This window comes from Panthera pardus, unplaced genomic scaffold (genome assembly GCF_024362965.1).
Source record: "Panthera pardus isolate Hobbes unplaced genomic scaffold, ASM2436296v1 HiC_scaffold_27, whole genome shotgun sequence".
In the NCBI taxonomy this organism is placed as follows: Eukaryota; Metazoa; Chordata; class Mammalia; order Carnivora; family Felidae; genus Panthera; species Panthera pardus.
Window position 1 is genome coordinate 124,702,655 of NW_026526843.1, and position 19,236 is coordinate 124,721,890.

The 19,236-nt window shown below is 49.3% G+C and overlaps 1 protein-coding gene across 1 annotated transcript in view; it reads right to left on the reverse strand.

The window, feature by feature from the left end:
- GPR143 (G protein-coupled receptor 143) overlaps window positions 1–16,049 on the reverse strand; it is an 83,359-nt gene extending 67,310 nt beyond the window's left edge. Inside the window, exons 1-3 of the mRNA XM_053891897.1 lie at window positions 15,556–16,049; window positions 10,779–10,888; window positions 9,394–9,488 (exon numbers count right to left, since the gene is read on the reverse strand). Coding sequence (XP_053747872.1) covers window positions 9,394–9,488; window positions 10,779–10,888; window positions 15,556–15,913 — 563 coding nt within the window. The 5' untranslated portion in view covers window positions 15,914–16,049. The remainder of the gene's footprint in view (window positions 1–9,393; window positions 9,489–10,778; window positions 10,889–15,555) is intronic.
- Between the last annotated feature and the right edge of the window lie 3,187 nt (window positions 16,050–19,236).

Below are 19,236 nucleotides of genomic sequence, written 5' to 3' on the forward strand. Positions count from 1 at the left end.
TCTAGGGCATTCCACGGGGGAGAGATTTTAAAGGTCACTGCTAACAAAAGGAAAGATAGGAAAGGACACTCGAAAAGGGGAGTCCCCCCACTGGGTCTCTTCAAGGAGAAAAAGACACAAATGGGAATGCAAACTGGTGCAGCCACTGTGGAAAACACTGTGGAGGTTCCTCAAAAAATTAAAAACCGAGCTACCCTACGACCCAGAAATTGCACTACTAGGAATTTATCCAAAGGATACATAAGTGCTGATTCGAAGGGGCACGTGCACCCCCATGTTTATAGGGCTGCTATCCACAATACCCAAATTATGTAAAGAGCCCAAACGTCCATCAACTGTCGAATGGGTAAAGAAGATGTGATATACATACAATGGAATACTACTCGGCAATGAAAAAGAATGAAATCTCGCCATTTGCAACAAAGTGAGTGGAACTAGAGTGTATTATGCGAAGCAAAATAAGTCAGAAAAAGATATCACATGTTTTCACTCATATGTGGAATCTGAGAAACTCAACAGACGAACATAGAGAACGGAAGGAAAAATAACATAACAGAGAGGGAGGCAAACCATAAGAGACTCTTAAATACAGAGAACAAACGGAGGGTTGATGGGGGTGGGGAAAATGGGTGATGGGCATTAAGGAGGGCACTTGTTGGGATGAGCACTGGGTGTGATATGTAAATGATAAGTCAATAAAAAAAAAGGCCAGTCCTGTGAATAAGATCCAGTCTGTCCCCTTTAGCGCCTCCAAATTCCCAGCCCTCATATTCCAAGGCAAATGTGTTGCCATGCTTGTGCAGAACCATCACAGCAGAGGTGCTTTTCAGGGGAAGGACCAGAACTTCTACTGAAGGATCACGGGAATTGTCAGTCAGCAGGTGGGGTAGGAGAGTGCCACACAGGCACGGCTTACCCACGTGGGAGCTAGGAGCGAAGACACGCATAACGTCAGAGAGCAACGAGGAAGAGAGAATCAAAGGCAAAGGGGAGAGAGGACTGCTCAGGCCCAACCCAGGTAGGAGGTGCAAAAGCAGATGAGGGAACAGCCTCTGTGGCCACAGAAGGCAGAACGATAAAAATGCACACACGCACTCTTGTTCTAACATGCCTGGAGTGGTCCAGCCCAGAAGGGGAAAATGACCGAATGCAAAACAACTTGGGTGGGAAAAACGCGAGGCCACCTTTTCTCGCCATGAGAAGGAAGACAACACCATCTCACAAGGCTACCTTCCTTTTAATGGAAGTTTTCATTTTCAGCTGTGCAGGTTCAAATGTGGTCTGGAAAGGCTTGAGGGGACAAAGAGAATCAAGCAGCAGAAAAGCCATGATTTGGGGCGCCTGGGTGGCTCACTCGGTTGAGCATCTGACTTCAGCTCAGGTTATGATCTCACTGTTGTGGGTTCCAGTCCCGTATCAGGCTCTGTGCTGGCAGCTCGGAGCCTGGAGCCTGGAGCCTGCTTTGGATTCTGTGTCTCCCTCTCTCTGCCCTGGTCATGCTCTGTCTCTCAAAAAATAAAATAAGGTGCTAAAGAAAAAAAAAAAAAGAAAAAAAGAAAAGCCATGACTCTGACCAAAAGACAAAAGTAAGCGATGATTGAGTGAGTGGGGATAGCAGTTTGCACAGGCCCAGGAGCAGCCTCCTAAGGACCAAGGGGGCACCTGGGAGTGAGCCCCGCAGCGATGGCTCCCTCATGCTCAGATGCAACCTTCCCAGGAGGCTCCAGGAGCCCACGGATGAAGCTCGCGGGAGTGATGAAAGCTCCCTTTCCACTATTAACCATTAAGCGCACCCCACTATAACAGCCACGGACACCGTACTTGTCCTCGTAAAGTTCCTCAGAGCAGCTGTATGGATGCATCTACACAGACTTTGGGAGTATCCGCCATCGAGAAGGCAACACCAACTTGGAGACATCCGAGTAGCTACAAGCAGTCAAAAAAGGGGGAGAAATTGTCCAACCACGAGTCAGCAAACGTTTTCTGTAAGGGAACTTTTACCGTAAGTATTTCATGCTCCATGGGCCACCCATTCTCTGTCAAAACTACTCTGACACTGCAGTGTGAAAGCAGCCATAAACCATGCATAAACAAAGGGCATGACTGTGTTCCAATAAAACTTTATTTATAAAAACAAGCAGAGGACCAGATTTGTCCTCAGGCTGGGCTGCGATCCTTGTCTACACTGCCCTAAGATCCCAGACAGAGACCATGTCCCCACCTGTTGCAGTTTTCCATTGGAAGCTAGAGCACACATCCTTGGAGGGACCGTGAGCCCTTACAGAAGACTGACTGCACTGAGGAGATTTTTGAGGACGTTGAAGAAATACCTAAGACAATGTCAGATTATCTGTTTCCCTGGATCTGTGTTCAGGATAGCGGGAATACAGCTGGAAGAGAAGTGGCAAAGTGAAGCAAGCTGACGCTTAGATCCAGCTCTTCTAAGAGCAATCTTTGGGTTTCTCCAAGCCATTTCGAATTCATCCTTAGGATGTTAAACTCCCCTGCTCATCCAGATGAAGCTGGCCTGAAGCATAACAACTAAAGGGTGTGCATGAGGAAGCCCCATCGATGTGGAGAGGAACACACCTAACGCTGGGTGCACACCCTGACGTGAGGACGCACCTCAAGCTGGGTGCACATACTTGCACCCACGGGCACCTACACAAATGTGAGAGGCTGAGGCGGGGAAACAAACTCCAGGGAACAAGTACTGTAGCGAGCGCCCCAGGGCGGGTCTGGGCAGGTCTGTGAACAATGGCCTGACCTGCAAGGTGCCCACTCTGCGTCAGGGCCTGTGTATTTGTCGCCAGAGAACGATGAGTCAGGGAGCAGGGAGTCCCCGCTTACCTGGACACAGACGGGTAGTAGAGCATGACCACTCCCTCCACGCACAGCAGGACGGCCAGGCCCCAGGCCATGATGTGGTAAAGCAGGATGGTGCTAGGAGAGAAGCAGAATCAGGGGGGCGGGGCCTGGCCTGAGACGAGCTACGAGATGCCCAGCCACACAAAGTACCAGACCAACTCCTGGGGCCCCCCAACCATCAGGAAAACTTACACTGAGCAAACCCTTGGTAAAGACCCGCCCCATTCTACCTCTGAGTTTTCCTTTTGTAATTGAGATGAAATTCACAGAACATAAAAGTAACCAGGTTCAAGCAGAGCCGCTCTGTTGCCTTGGGCAACTTCACATTATGCAACGGCCTCCTCTCCCCAGTTCTGAAACAGCTACGGCCCCAGAAGGACGTGCCCGCAGGCAGTCCCAGTTCCTCCCGCCCCCAGTCCCAGCAACCACCCGCCTCCTGTGTTTCTCTTTGGCTTCTCCCACTGTGCACAATCCGTGTAAATGGTGGCACACAATACATGGCCCTCTGTGTCTGGCTTCTTTCACTTAACAGGAGTCTTTCAAGCTTGACAAGAACAAGGCACTGGAACCTCATCAGTCCTCCTAAGTACCCAGCTCACCCAATAAGCAAGGAGTTCCTATCCCCACACATTCCCAAAGGTGCATCTGTACCTAGAACTCACGGGTCTTAGTGCTAAGTGCAAACCAAGGTCTCTGAAGAAATGTGGGTTCGTTCCATGTTCCGGGAGAGCGGGGAGCTCTCCTTTCTCGCCTCCCACCCCCACACCCCACCATTCCCTGCATGCTTAACATTCCTGGACCATCTCTACCCTCTGTCTTTGTCCTCCCACATGCCCCTCCCTTTCCCCCAGGGACTCAGTCAGCCCTGCAGATGGGGTCTGGAAGATGGGGTCTGGGAGAGGGCTGTGCAGATGCATAGCCATCTGTTAAAGAGCATTTAACCGGCCTCTTCTGTGCCACGGGACGGGGGCCCACGGCTCCGTCGAATGCGGTCACCGTCACCCGTGACTGTACCAGGCTCCCGGCAAATAGTGCCACCCCCCAACCCACTGGGATTTTAACTCTGAAAACCAGCTGTGTAGGCAAGGGAACGGTCAGGGATCCGAGTGCAAGGGGGCCCTTCCACAAGCAGACAAGGGACGGCACACGGCAACGAGCTGCAGGAAGAAGCAACTTTTCGCAGCCAGTTCTCCGGAAGGCCACAAGGAAAGGACCCCAGCATGCTGTGCCTCTCACGTTAGAACCGGTTCTGGAGCAGCCCTGCCCCTACCTCTCTGGGTTTGGGAGCTGATGGGGTGTGTCCCGTCCAGAAGTCAGAGGCTCTGCATCAAAGAAAGAAATGAAAGGAGCAGCTTTCTGCAAAGGCCTGGGTTGTTGAATAGAGCAGGAGCTCCGCATTCCAGAACCTGACCTTGGGCCGAGGGAGCCAGGGGTGTTGTCCAGGGGTGTTGTCCGCAGAGATGGGAGGGAGCGGGCCAGGCGAGTGCAGGCCTGGGGGTGGCCACAGACTACTACTCAGCGGTGCTCTGGCCCCAGATGGCCAAGCAGGGAGGGAGTCAGACTGGGCCCGGCTGCTCAGGCAGCCGCCACTTTAATAACCGATGTGACCCCAAACCCACACCAGGTCATGAGTCTCAAGTCCAATGCATCCACAATCAAGAGCAGCCGGTGGCTGAACATGCTCATCTCTTTATGTGACCACTAGACCGTTTTTATGTCCAGGCACGCGAGGGCCCTCCCCGGACCCCCTTTCCCCCACACTCCTATTCACAGAGCAAGTCGGGACTTCGATTTAGGGCTTTTCCCACAATCTCAAGCAACTTCTGCTGTTGTTTAAAACCTGTACATCCCACACCTGGAGCCACAGGAGTTGACATTTTAACTCTAAATCTGTCTTCATGACATTTCTTAGGATTAGGATTAAAAAAAAAAAAAAAAAAAAGATTCTCCTGTGCCAAAGAAAATAGCTAAGGACTGGAAGGATCTAGAAGGGAATACAGACTTTAATCCAGCCATACCTGCAAAGCCTGGCCCCCTGCCCTGGAATTCCTCGGGACCCTCCTGGGAGGCTTCAGTGTCTTAACCGAGGTATCGACCGCACCCTGGGCTCTGGAAGCAAGCTGGCTCTTAACAGAGGAGCCACACCCACAGCTCTGGCCCCTTGGAGCCCTCACACCAGGAAGCAGGGCTTCTGCCATGACGAGGCAGGGGCTGGGTCTCTGTGGCTACAGAGCGCCTGTCTTACTGCTCTGCTGTGATCCCTGCTCCTCTTTGATGGCAGAGCCGCTTCACTCTCAACAGTCTTCCTAGTCCCGGACCCCTGCGCTTGCTCCTGTCCTTGCATCCGAATGTTTCACATCTTTAGCTGTTTGCCTCCCGCACAATCGGCCGGTCCTCGGATGCTAGGCCCTGCCAGCATCCTCAGAAGTGTGAACCACCCCCCCCCCCTGCATCCTGCCTGTTCTCACGCTGTGCTCCAAAATGAGTTGCAAACACTCTGCTGGCTATGAGGAGGGCTTCCTGACGGCCTGTCCTGGTTTCTCAGGGCTCTGCCTGTCTTCTCGCTCCAGAGAGCTCTTGGGCTGCCCTGTCGGACCACAGTCATCCGTGGGTGGGGGTGGGGGTGAAGCAATGCCTCCTCCTGCAACAGAACCAGCTTCCTGGAGGTGCTCCAAGGCTCCTCTTATCTCCACAGCTGGCTGGCTGTGACACCTCTTGTTGTGCCCTAACTCCAATCCTTCCAAAACTGAGTGAGAAAGGTGTCACACTTATTTGCACTGGCCTCCGGGTCAAACACTTCTCATTGCTGCTAGTTGCCTACCCAAAGCCATTTCCCCTTTTTCCTTGGTAAAATAACCTTGATGGCATGCCAAATAGCAGCATGCTTGCCTAACAGACTATGTTTCCAATCCAACCTCATCTTGCAGCTGTGACCATGAAACTAAATTCTGTCCATTCCAAAAAAGGAATAGTTGTGTAAAATCCCCAGGGAGGCTGCTTAAAGGGAAATGGCTCAGGAGAAAACAGGCCCCTTATGCATTGCCCCTTCCTCTTTCCTGTGGCCTGGAATGCAGATGTGATGGCTGGAGCTCCAGGAGCTATTTTGGGCCATGACGGCTTGAAGATGAAAGTCACACAATAGGATGACGCAGCAAGAGACAGAAGAAGCATGGGTCCCTGATGTCCATTATAAGGGCCTGGGATTGCCTACCTCTGGCCTCCTTTGGCATGAAAGAAAACTTAAAGTTATTTTATGTATTCTATGTAGCCAAAACTAATCCTCATTGATATACCTGGTTGGCTGCCCTTGACCTTAACTCTCTTCCCTAGAGAATTTTCAAAACCAAGAATATCTAGGTTCTGTACACATGTATAAAAGCCTAGGACTGAAAGTAAAAAGGTAGAAGGAACAAGCACACAAATAAACACTAAACTTCAGGCCAGAGACACCAAAGTTACTGATGATGATACATAAGGAATATCAACAATTTTAGAGCAAGAATCTACTTAAGTTTCCCAGTGTGTTCTACAGCCTGAATGTGATTTCTGTTTACTAATTTTGGCTTCTAAAGTGAATTTATTCAGGGGCCCCTGGCTGGCTCAGTCAGTGCAGCAAGCAACTGTTGACCTTGGGGTTGTGAGTTTAAGCCCCATGTTGGGTGTAGAGATTAAATCTCGAATCTTGAAAATGGATCAGAGACCTGGGCACCTGGGCGGCTCAGTCAGGTGTCTCTTGATTTCAGCTCAGGTCATGATCGCACAGTTTGACAGTCGGAGCCCCATGCTGGGCTCCCGTGCTGACAGCATGGAGCCTGCTTTGCATTCTCTGCCCCGCCCCCCTCTCAAAATAAATAAACCTTAAAAACATAAAATAAAATGGATGAGACCTAAATTGAAGTGTTCAAACCATAAAACTCTTTTTTGGTTCCCAAGTTTGATGCAAGAACTCATACAAAATATTCCAGATAAAGGATCCTCCTCCTTCTGGTTAACCTAGAAGTAACGCAATTCGTAACTCTCTTTGCGGTTAACAACTGTGTGCAACCAACCACAGAGATCACTCTTCAGATATTTTTGGGGGGACAGGTTTCAAATACCTTTGGGAAAAGGGCACCTCAGAAATTACAGTAATCTTGGGGCGCCTGGGTGGGTCGGTCGGACTGAGCACCCAACTTCGGCTCAGGTCATGATCTCACGGTTCGTGGGTTCGAGCCCCCGCATGGGGCTCTGTGCTGACAGCTCAGAGACCGCAGCCTGTTTTGGATTCTGTGTCTCCCTCTTTCTCTGCCTCTCCCCTGCTCACACTGTCTCTCTCACACTCTCTCAAAAAATAAACAAACATTTTTTAAAAATTTAAAAAAAATGCCATCAAGTAAAAGACAACCCAATGAACAGAAGATATTTGTAAATCCTGTGTCTAATAAGGTACTTGTATCTAGAATCTATATGAAGAACTCTTACAACTAACAAAGACCAATTAAATGGTTGAAGGAACTGAACAGATATTTCTCCAAAAAAAGCATACAAATGGCAACTAAACATGTGACAAGATGCTCAACATCACCAGCCACCAGGGAAGATACCATCTCAACACACACACACACTAACATGGCTAAATTTTAAAGCCAAAGTAATACATGGAAAAGAAACAAGTATTAGCAAGGATGTGAGAAACTGGAACCATTATACGTTGCTGCCGACAATATAAAATGGTGCAACCAGCCAGGTTGGAAAGCATTTTAGCAGTTTTCTTAGCAAGGTTAGAGAATTACGATGTGACCCAGGGTACAAAGCCCCTGAGTACATGATGAACTAGCACGTCCACACAAACATCTGCATACCAGCGGTCGCTGGAGTATTCCTTACAGCCAAAATGATGCAAACAACCCACACGTCCATCAACCGATAAATGGATAAAATGTAGCACATCCACTAAGTCCGAATACTATTCAGCAAGGAACAGGAATAAAATGCTAACACCACTGCGACACGGGTAAAGCTTGAAAACGTCTTGCTAAGTTTAAGAAGCCAGACACAAGGGGCACCCTGGGTGGCTCAGTCGGTTGAGCTTCCGACTTCGGCTCACATCATGATCTCACGGGTCGTGGGTTCAAGTCCCATGTCAGGCTTTGCAGTGATAACATGGAGTCTGCTTCAGATTCTCTGTCTCCCTCTCAAAAATAAACATATATTAAAAAACACGAAGAAACCAGACACAAAATGTCACATATGGAATGAATGTGCTTACAAGCAATACCCAGAACAGGCAAACCTAGAGACAGGGGCCTGGTGGGGGCAGGAAGGGGGTTTGGGATTAATCACTGGTAAAGAGATTGGGGGGAGGTGAGGATTAAAATGTCCTAAAACTAGTTGGTGCGATGGTTGCATGATTCTGTGAATATACTAAAAAAAACAATGGATTTTGGATTTTATACACTTAAATGGGTGAACTTTATAAAACTGTTTAAAACAAAACAAAACAAAACAAGAGCATGGGGCACCTGGCTGGCTCAGTCAGAAGAGCATGTGGCTCTTGATCTCAGGGTTGTGAGTTCAAGCCTCACCTTAGGTGCAGAGATTACTTCAATAAAGTTCAAAAAAAACCAAGCAAAAGTAGGGGGGCACATGCTTCCTGGATGAAGCGTCAGAAGACCCGAGCACTCGTCCCATGCTGCCATCCAGCTTCCCCTTGTCACTCAGGTGCTCTGTTCCCCCAACACACATGCTCACCCCAGCTGCCGTCACAGGGCACAGCGCCCGACAGCCTACTATGTGCCAGGCACTTTCCTCAACCATTCACAGAGCACCACATGGACTCTCCTGTGACCTGATGCGGTTGCTACTATCCTACACGTGGGAAAACAGAAGTCAGACACGTTAAGAAACTTGCCAACGGTGCCACGGTGAGTGACCCCTATACAGATGGGACCCACCGTGGACTCTCACCAGGTAGCCACCGGGAGCTCCAATGTTCGGCTTCCGTATTTGGCCTAAAGTGTGAACACACACTTCAAAGAATCTTCTCCAATCTCTAGATACAGTCAAAATCTGTTTATATTCATGCCAATTCTGTTAGTATGTGTCCAGTTGCAAATATTTAATTTATAGATTACCTGCTGTCATGGTTTAAAATCCTCGTTTTGAATCTGCCTTCAGCTTTTTATAAAAACAGCTGCCGGAGGGGCGCCTGGGGGGCTCAGTTGGTTAAGCGTCTGACTCTTGATTTCGGCTCCGATCGTGATCTCACGGCTCAGGAGGTCAAGCCCTGTGTGGGGCTCTGCACCGACAACAGCACACGGCCTGCTGGGGATGTTCTCTCCCCCTCTCTCTGTGCCCCTCCCCTGCTCGCTCTTGTGCTCTCTAAATAAACTTAAGAAATAGCTGCCAGACACAATCCTCAAGGGGCCGGCTGACATTCTGGCTGGGTCCGCCATACTGAAAACTACTTTGCAGCCCTCAATGGTACCCCCGACCCCTCTTCATACAACAGAAATTGGGCAGAAAGCTCTCGTTTCTTGTACATACCTCTGTCCTGCCGATCTCCGGATCACCAGATAGGCGTCGACCGCGTAGCAAAACAGCCACCAGAAGCAGGCACCGTACAACACCTGGATCCATATCTGTAGTCAGGAAGAGCCTGGCATCAAAGCTCCTGGAAACAGGCCCCGGATTGTCCCCATCCATGAAAGGAGAGGGCAGATGCCGGTTTCCTCTGACGTCAGGAAGCAGCACATGAAAGCCCTCCGGAGACACGTGGACGGTCTGGGAAACCAAGGCTGGGGCGTGGCCCAGGGCGGCGTGTGCCTCCGTGCTCTGTCCGCCCAGCGGCGCCAGACTAGCAAGCCCGCTGGCCGGGTACACTTGTCGGCACGGGACGTAAAGGCCTCAGATGCGCAGCCTTCCCCGGCGTGAGGGCTGACAGTGCCTCTGAACGAGAACGAAGGAGTGTGGGCAGGAAAGGTCTTCTGAGCAGAGGGGAAGGAAGGGGCCGGTCTGCTAGAGGCAGCGGGACATTGACCAGCCTCTGGTGCGGGCGGAGACCGCGCTCCCCTCTGCAGCCGGGAAGCAGCGACGGTCACAAGGAGAGAGGCTGACGATTCTGCTACAGCTCGGTGCACAGAGCAACAGAGATACACAGATGGAAATAATATATTCCGGGGCGCCTGGTGGCTCGGTGGGTTAAGCGGCCGACTCTTGATTCCTCACGGTTCCGGGGTTCAAGTCCCGCGTCGGGCTCTGCGTTGACAGTGCGGAGCCTGCTTGGGTTCTCTGTCTCCCTCTCTCTCTGCTCCTCCCCCGCTCTCTCAATAAATAAACTTAAAAAGTGAATGCACAAATATGTATTTCATTAAGCACAATATATATCCCATAAATCAACAACTTTCATTGTCCTTTCTTTTCCCTTTTTGGCCAGCTGGTTTTCACTGCAGCTCCACCTTAGGTAAGGACTGTATATGTGGGCTCACATACGGTGGGGGGCAGGGGGGGAACCATACTAGCGCAGTGGTCCTCAAATTTAAGTGTCAGTCAGAAGTCCCTGCAGGGGGGTGTAACATCACAACAGACCCCACACCAAGGTTCTGAGAATTTGCATTTCTTTTTTTTTTTTTTAATGTTTATTTATTTGAGAGAGAGACAAAGCATGAGCAGGAGAGGAGCAGAGAGAGGAAGACATAATCCAAAGCAGGCTCCAGGCTCCGAGCTGTCAGCACAGAGCCCGATGCAGGGCTCGAACCCACGAACCGCGAGATCATGACCTGAGCCCAAGCTGGATGCTTAAATGACCCAGGCGCCCTTGAGAACTTGCATTTCGAACAAACTCCAGTGGGCTGAGACCACACTTGGAGGAACAGAGTGTCACAGGACCACAGTGGGAAGAAAGGGTTACCAACACAAGCGGGTGGACTTACTGCGGTCCCCACGCAGTACGCAGCAGGCCAAAGGTCCGTCCCATTCACGTCTGAGATGTCCTTGACGAAATCGGGGAATCCCAACCACACCGCAGACCGGAAGACGATCCCTAAAACCGAGTAAGAGGACACAGTCATCCCGCGGGAGATGCATTCCAGGCCCCGCATTTGATGCCGAAACTGCACATTGTACCGAATCCCAGATGGACCACGTTTTGTCCTTTACGTACATGCCAACGATACGGCCTGCTTTATAAATTAGGCACAGTAAGAGACTAACGACTAGTAAACAACGCTAATACGCTGTAATGGAAGTCACGTGAACGTGGTCTCTAAACACCTTACTGTACTCACTCTTCTTCTCGTGAGGACGTGAGATGTAGCGAGGTGAACCATGCAGGCACCGTGATGTGGTGTTGGGCTATACTGACCTTCTGACAGGGCAGAAGACCAACCGCTTCCGGACCAGAACGGACCGTGGGGAACCAGAACCGCGGAAAGCAAAACTGTGGCTAAGGGTGAGCTACTGTCCTTTGTAATGGTCCTAATTCGGATCTAAAGCCAACTTGCTGCTCTGTTAAGAGTAAGTAGATGGTGGATGGAAAGAGAGAGAGAGAGAGAGAGAGAGAGAGAGAGAAACGAGGGAGGAAAGAAACACACACATCGGTGTGTGTACAGAGACAGAGAATAAGATCTAGGAATAATTATTTCGGTCACAAAGCAATCCCAGGAATTTTGATTTCAACTTGAACCACCATTAGCCACAATCATATGCCTAATGTAGTTGTTTGCTTACTTGGTATGAAGAAGCAATTATGTGAACAATCGGTATTTCTTGGCTATATTTTTAATACCCACATATTAACCATTCCTGACATTTAAAGAAATGACCGAAACAGCACGATTCTGAAATGTAAAAAGATAATTCTTTCATTCTTTAAAAAATGTATTTAGGGCGTGGGTGGCTCAGTCAGTCAAGCCTCTGACTTCAGCTCAGGTCATGATCTTGAGGTTTGTGAGTTTGAGCCCCGCATCGGGCTCTCTGCTGTCAGTGCCCAGCCTGCTTCAGACCCTCTGTCCACCCCCCCCCCCGCTCCTCCTCCATGAGCACTTCTCTCAAAAATAAACATTTAAAAAGTAAAAATAAAAAACAGGGGCGCCTGGGTGACGCAGCTGGTTGAGCATCTGACTCTTGGTATTGGCCCGGGTCGTGATCTCATGGTTTGGGGGTTGGAGCCCTGCATCGGGCTCTGTGCTGATGGCACGGAGCCCGCTTGGGATTCTGTCTCTCCATCAAAAGAAATAAACATTTAAAAAATTATATAAGTAAATAATGCGATTAAGATTCTCACAAATTAGCTCTCCTCAATAATTTGCTCTTGACGTTTATGATTTGTAAGTTTTCCTTGCTATTAAACCCAAATACCTAATTCTCCTCAAAATAGTATACATGCTTTAAGGTATATATTAAGGTTTTTTGTTAAGAAATGTGATATGCTCTAATAACATACTCCGTAGGGGTGCCTGGGTGGCTTAGTTGGTTAAGGGTCTGACTCTTGACTTTGGCTCAGGTCATGATCTCACAGGTCATGGGTTTGATCCCTGCATCAGGCTCTGCACTCCCAGTGCAGACCCTGTTTGGGATTCTTTCCCTCTCCCTCTCTCTCTCTCTGCCCTCCCCTGCTCCGTCTCTCTCTCAAAATAAATAAACTTAAAAAATAATAATATACTATGGAATACAATGCTAAAAAGTAATTGTAAACACTACGAAGTTTTGTGCTATGTGCTCATGTACACTAATATACTATGTAATAGATGACTAAGTATACAATACATAACATACTAAATCTATTCTACGTAATACACTGCCAAACTTACGTTGCATACTATACTACCAACTATATGCTGCATAATACGTCACCAAATACAATCTGTGTATTTAAATTGTATACAATCTAAATATAGTGTGATACACTACCAAACGTACATTATATACAATATGAAATTTGTATTACATAACACACTACTATACGAACACCATGTAATACATCACTAAAGAGGAACTATGCACACTGAGACGTTTAAGATACACCTTCTCGTTATCAAGCACTGCTCACAAAAATAATGCTTTTCTTCCATAGAATGCTTACCATTTACGGCACATAGCATTCCTCTGAGCTCAATAAATGCCCAATGTATTTTTGTAGCGATATCAGCTGATGAATGTCAACTTATTGTGATAAACATTTCACAATATGAGTATGTCAAGTCATTCTGCTATCTTAAACTCTTACGGTGCTCTATGTCAACTGTATCTCAATAAAACCGGAAAAAAAAAAAAAAAAACCTCTGCCCTATGAGGTAGGCATCATAAGTATTTTTCAGTGATGTGTCCGTCACCAAGCCTTGCCCCGAATTCTGCTTCTGCTCATTTGTCAATATCACACAACTCCCTTCCAAAAACAAGCATATATGCAAATATTATTTCACTGATCCTCAAAAGATATCTGCGTGCATCTTTATTTCTAGATATCCAAGTTATAGAAACTAAATTGCTGTTAAGATGCTTTTCCAGAGGCATCAGGCTTGCTCAGTCAGAAGAGTGTGCGACTCTATCTCAGGGTCATGGGTACAAGTCCATATGGGGTATAGAAATTACTTAATTTTTTTAGTATTTATTTATTGAGAGAGAGAGAGAGAGAGAGAGAGAGAGGGAGAATATGCAAGTGTGCACTCATGCGTGGTTTTGAGGGGCAGAGGGAAGAAGGGAGAGAATCCCAAGCAGGATCCACATTGTCAGTGCAGACCCCAATGAGGGGCTCGGCTCGAATTCACAAACTGTGAGATCATAACCTGAGCTGAAATCAAGAGTCAGGCATTTAATCGACTGAGCCATGCAGGTGCCCCAGTAAATAAACTTAAAAAAAAAAAAAAAGATGCTTTTCCAAAATGTTTCAGCAGAATCAGGAAAAAAACCAATGTCTGATTTATTTAGCCTGCACCAAGATAGGTTTATTCCCTAAGAGAAAGGAAGTACTGCTTCCTGTCTGACTCCTGGAGTCTGAGAAAGTGACTAGAGGTTATACAGCATGTACTGGAAGTCAAGGTCCTTGAGGGTCTGTGACCACAAGGGCACAGAACTGGAGAACAGCACGCTGAGACAGCCACCTGCGTTGATGTCAGCTCAAGGCAGGGTGAAAGCTGCTGCCACCCCCTCAGGGATGTTTCAATACCATCGACAGCCTTCAGGTTCACGAGTAAAATTAAGCAAAAGTACATGTCCAAGATGGTCAGCGCCTGTCAGCCAATTGCCAAATGTGGGCAGCATCTGGATCCTGATTCGAACGAACCAACTGTAAAATAGCATTTATGAGACAACTGAACATACACCAGGGACGTTAAAGAATTGACTTTCATCATTATTTTCAGGCGACAATACTAGTGTAATATGTATATTTAATTTTTAATTTACTTACTTAAATTCAAGTTACTTAACACATAGCATAGTATCGGTTTCAGGAGAACCCAGTGATTCACCTCTCACATACGACACCCAGTGCTCATCCCAGCAAGCGCCCTCCTTAATGCCCATCACCCGTCTAGCCCATCCCCCCCCCACCTCCCCTCCAGCAACCCTCGGTTTTCTGTATTTAAGAGTCTCTTATAGTTGGCCTCCATTTTTATTTTTCCTTCCCATCCCCTACGTTCATCTGTTGTGTTTCTTTCATTCCACATGAGTGAGTTCATGTGGTACTTGTCTTTCTCTACCTTAGTTCAATCAGCACAATACACTCTAGTTCCATCCCGCGTCGCTGTGAATTAATCCAGTGGTGGGTGATATCAGGATGGGGTATAGATGAAGTGAGAGCATAGGTCCAAAGGCGGTTCCTTATACAGTCTGTGTGATTTAAGTTAGAAATTTTCCCAAAGTAAAAATGCAAACAAATGGTTTTGGAAAAGAGTTTAGGCTTTTATGGGCCACAATTTCTCTGCCATCATCCACCTCTGTCCTTGCAGGGCAAAGATAGCACTAGACAACGCACAAGGGCAGGGCGCGGCTGTGTTCCCATGAAACCACTGAAGGACACGGGCATTTAAATTTCATGGAACATTTATCAGAAACATTTCACGAAGTATTTTTCTTTTGATTGTTAAAAACCTTTCGGGCCACAGAAAAGAGGCAACAGGTGGGATTTAGTGTGGGGTCTGCAGTTTGGCCGCCTGTGGCAGAAAACCCAAACCTGAAAAAAATTATGTACTTATACGTATTAGAGGTAGACACGTCAAGTTTTCTTCCCGATTCTGCCAAACCGTTCGGGAAACGGTTGCGGATGCACAGAACATTGTCAGTCTCTCACTCGCAGAAGTTATTAGGGAACCGTTGTATTTTCTGGGATTTTTGTTTAATGGCAACCGTCTGAGGTTTCCCCCAGTAAGCCTGCAATAACGAACACTGTAGACGGTTTTCTCTCTTTAAACAAGTGTCCCCTGGGCATAATTTTTACTGCCTGTCTTGTTTCGCTGAGTCCCTCGGTCGTCCGGTCCGGTCCCGAGGGAGCCGCCTCTGTGCTCCGAGTACACACCCTGCCCAACCTCGCGGGCCGCGCACGCTCACCCGGGCACCGAGCAGGTCCGGACCCGCGGGCGGCGCACCTTACTGAAGCCGCCGAGAAGGTCCCAGCCCGCGGGCCGCGCGCCTCACCCAGGCACCGAGCAGGCCCCAACCCGCGGGCCGGGCTCCCCCACCCCGGGCGTCGAGCAGGTCCGCGCGCCTTACCCAGGCAGCCGAGCAGGTCGCAGGCGGCGGCGGCGCGCAGGATGCGGACGGAGGCCGGGGCGCGCGCCGAGGCCGGCGGGGACGTGGACGTGGCCCCCGGGCCCGCGGGCCGTCGCCCCGGCAGCAGTTGCAGGAGGCCCAGCGCCAGGCGGCACGCGCCGCCGCCCAGACACAGCGCGTGGAAGGCCCGGGGCTGGAAGCCCAGCACCAGCTGCGTGGCGGCGTCCCGCGTGGGGCAGCAGAAGGTCCCCAGGCGTGGGGAGGCCATGGGCCGTGCTCGGGGACGCGGCTCGGGTGTGCCGGGACCCCGCCGGGCCGCTGGGTCAGGTGCCCGGCCGGCAGCGAGCGGGGGGATCATGTGCCCGGGGCCGCGCCTCCCCCGCCCCGGCGCCCGCGCTGGCGGAGAAGGCGCCGACCGGGGTGGGGGCTGCGCGCCCTCGGCGGACGCCACGAGGTCTCACGAGGGTGAGGCTGGGGCCCGAGCCGGAGGTGGGGGAAGGAGGTGGGGGAAGGAGGCGCGCCCGGGGCCCGGGACGGAGGTCGGCTTTCTTCCCTGCAACCCAGCCTTCCCCCAAGCCGCCACCTCGTCTTAACTGACCTTACCAGACAAACCTGCCTCATTTGCCAGCTCTTTCCTATTTGGGACCTGACGTCCCTAATTTTGATGCGTTACAGGCGCCAGAACACGTTCATCATCAACGGGACTGATGCGATTGGTGTTAACGGACACAATCCCAGCGGCAGGAGTTTCGTTGCAAGTCAAATCTTTTTTTTTTTTTTTTTTTTTTTTTAATTTTTCAACGTTTTTTATTTATTTTTGGGACAGAGAGAGACAGAGCATGAACGGGGGAGGGGCAGAGAGAGAGGGAGACACAGAATCAGAAACAGGCTCCAGGCTCCGAGCCATCAGCCCAGAGCCTGACGCGGGGCTCGAACTCACAGACCGCGAGATCGTGACCTGGCTGAAGTCGGACGCTTAACCGACTGCGCCACCCAGGCGCCCCGCAAGTCAAATCTTAAAGACGGAAGCGCTTAGCCTAAAGAGACATGTTTACACACGCGTATTTTGCACCTTACAGTTCAGTGTTCCGTGTTTACTCAGCTTCCATATAGGTTTGGGCATTCTAAATTAGCTTTCAAAAGTAATTGTTTGGTTTTTTTTTTTTTTAATTATCCAAGTTCATTCAGATTTCATAACTTTTTTTTCGTTATACATTGAAAATCAAGCTTTATTCTATGTGCTTAAAAGTTCCAAAATTGTGTCAGCACTAATGATAACCATCAACATACTGGGTAAAGTTTAAAAGCAAACTCGAGAAGGCTGACAATAAAAGAGCTCTCCTATAGGTTATGGCTTTTACTAACCAAACCTTTAAAACAAACCAAAAAAACCCTTACCAGATTTACCATCTAATAAATTAATAGGCCCATTGGCAAACCCCAAGCGGCCACCCTTTATCTCTCCCCTCGACAAATGGGCCCCTCTCTAAGGTTTTTTCCCCCGTCACCCGAAGGGAATGCAGCCCATTCGTCCCTCCCCCACTTATTAAACACTTAAATGCAAACACATGCCCTCCCACCCAGCTGCTCATCTACCTTTCCACCAGGAGCTTTGCTATTTTAAAGGCAAAGTTTGGGCTCAGCTCCTAGGCCTTCTTCCCCGAAGGCCCTAGGACTGGCCTTCTCTGTTGGAATCCACAGTAGGCAGACAGGCGGCTGCGTTGCCAGATGGGAAACAGAGCCTTTAACAAAGGGCTGCAAACGCCAGCACTTCAAAAGGATCTGACCTGGCAGTCTATTAGCAGGGGCAGCTGCTTTGATAGAATTCTGGAACCACCAACGCTGTCAAAACCTGCACTGCTCTCGGGTATTGCACACTCGCTTGTAAAAACAGCAGAAAACATCAGAGAAATACTCCCCAAACATCCATTTGTCAGCCCTTTAGAAAGCATGAATCCTGCTCTCTTGGGCCATTGATCTCCTCCTTCGTTTCCTCTTGGAAAGCAGAGGCTGCTTCTGGAGGACAGTGTGCTTTAAAAGATACAAATGACAACAGAGCCTTTGTATGCTTGCCCTGATGCTGAGGGTTTGAGGGTTTGCATGGCCCGTCCATGCAAAAGTACCACTGCATTTCCGTTTTTGCCTTGGGCCGGAACTGCACATACCCCACCTCTCTGCTTCCCACGTGCAAACCTGCAGGCTCTGATGATTTGGGCACCAAGTAGTCACGGGTGAGGCTCCCAGGAGGGTCAGTGGTAAAGTTACCTCGGGGAGAAAATTGTAATAAATGAGGATTCCTAGGCCAGATGGGGGCCTCAGAGCAAACTTGCAGAAGGATGGACTGGAGACTATGTTTTTTTGACGGCCCGAAATAACTTGAAATTAGTATAAGAAATGCAACTGACGTAACAAACTGTGTGCAAGATGTGGGAATGATGGGGCTTTTAGGGGAGATAGTAGGGTTCCTGGGGTCCAGAGCCGACGGCCAGGAAAGAATTCTTGAAAACGTCTTTGGTGCAAAATGGTGATTTTGTTAAAGCACGGGGACAGGACCCGCGGGCAGGAAGAGCTGCCCCGGGGCCTTGAGAGACTAGTTATATACTATGGGGCTGCGGGAGGTAAAGTCCAGGGGAAGTTTCCAGTGAGATTTTTATATGCTAAAGGAGACTCACAGGATTTTGGAGGCCTAGCTTTTGTCAAGCTAGGGTTGTTTTTCCCTCTAGCAAAGCATTAGCATTAAGACAGTAAGGAGTTCCTGGAGAAACGTTTTACTCTGCTGGCCTCAAGTATTTGTCAATGGGCTACAGGTTCTAAGGAAATTTAGTTCTATCTGCCATTTCCGTCTGCCTTTGTTCCCCAAGTCACTACGGAGGGTGATCTCTATCAGTTCACCATTTGTTTTTCCCCTTTCCTTTGTTCTTGGGCAGCCAGGAGTGCACACATATCCCACCTGGGGGGGGGGGGGGAGGTGGCTGTCAGCTTGCCTTATGCTTCCAGAAACATCTGGAAGTACTGCGGATGTGCGACCTGCAAAGATGATCCCGCCAAGCCACAGTCAGCTGAGCCTGAACACCGATGTATCTGTGCGGTAACAATGAGGGCCTTTACGTATGTGAAGTTCATTTTTGCATCCACGCTCCCTCCTTTTCTCCCTCCCTCCCAGCTTACCATCTGGATTCCACCTTGCACTTTCAGCCTGGGCTGCCCACGAAAGCTTGTCTTGGCTTTACCTTTGCTCTGCCATTCACGACTTGCCCGTCATCCCGCTTGATCCGCTACGCTAACCTCTGGAAGCGGCTCAGGGGGTTTCTCTCACAGACAACTCTTCTCACGGTGAGTCCCCTGACACCCACAGGTCTTAATGGAAAGGACGGAGTTCACGGGAAGAACCTCAGGTAGGCCACAGAATCCAGTGGAGGAGATGGTGGAGGGCGGATGGATGGTCTGCTGAAATACACTGGTAGCAGCAGCAGAAGGGAGGACAGAGCGACTCACAAAAACCTACTGTTTTCAGAGTGCATCAGTAGGCAGGCACAATGCTCTGTGTTTTACATTCCTTGTCTCATTGAATCTACAGCAGGAGCCTTTCGGGTGGGTTTTACTCTTAAACTGATGAGGACAGTATGTACATTAGTGGGCGTGGCTAAGTTCCAGTAAAACTTTATTTACAAAACTGGTGGC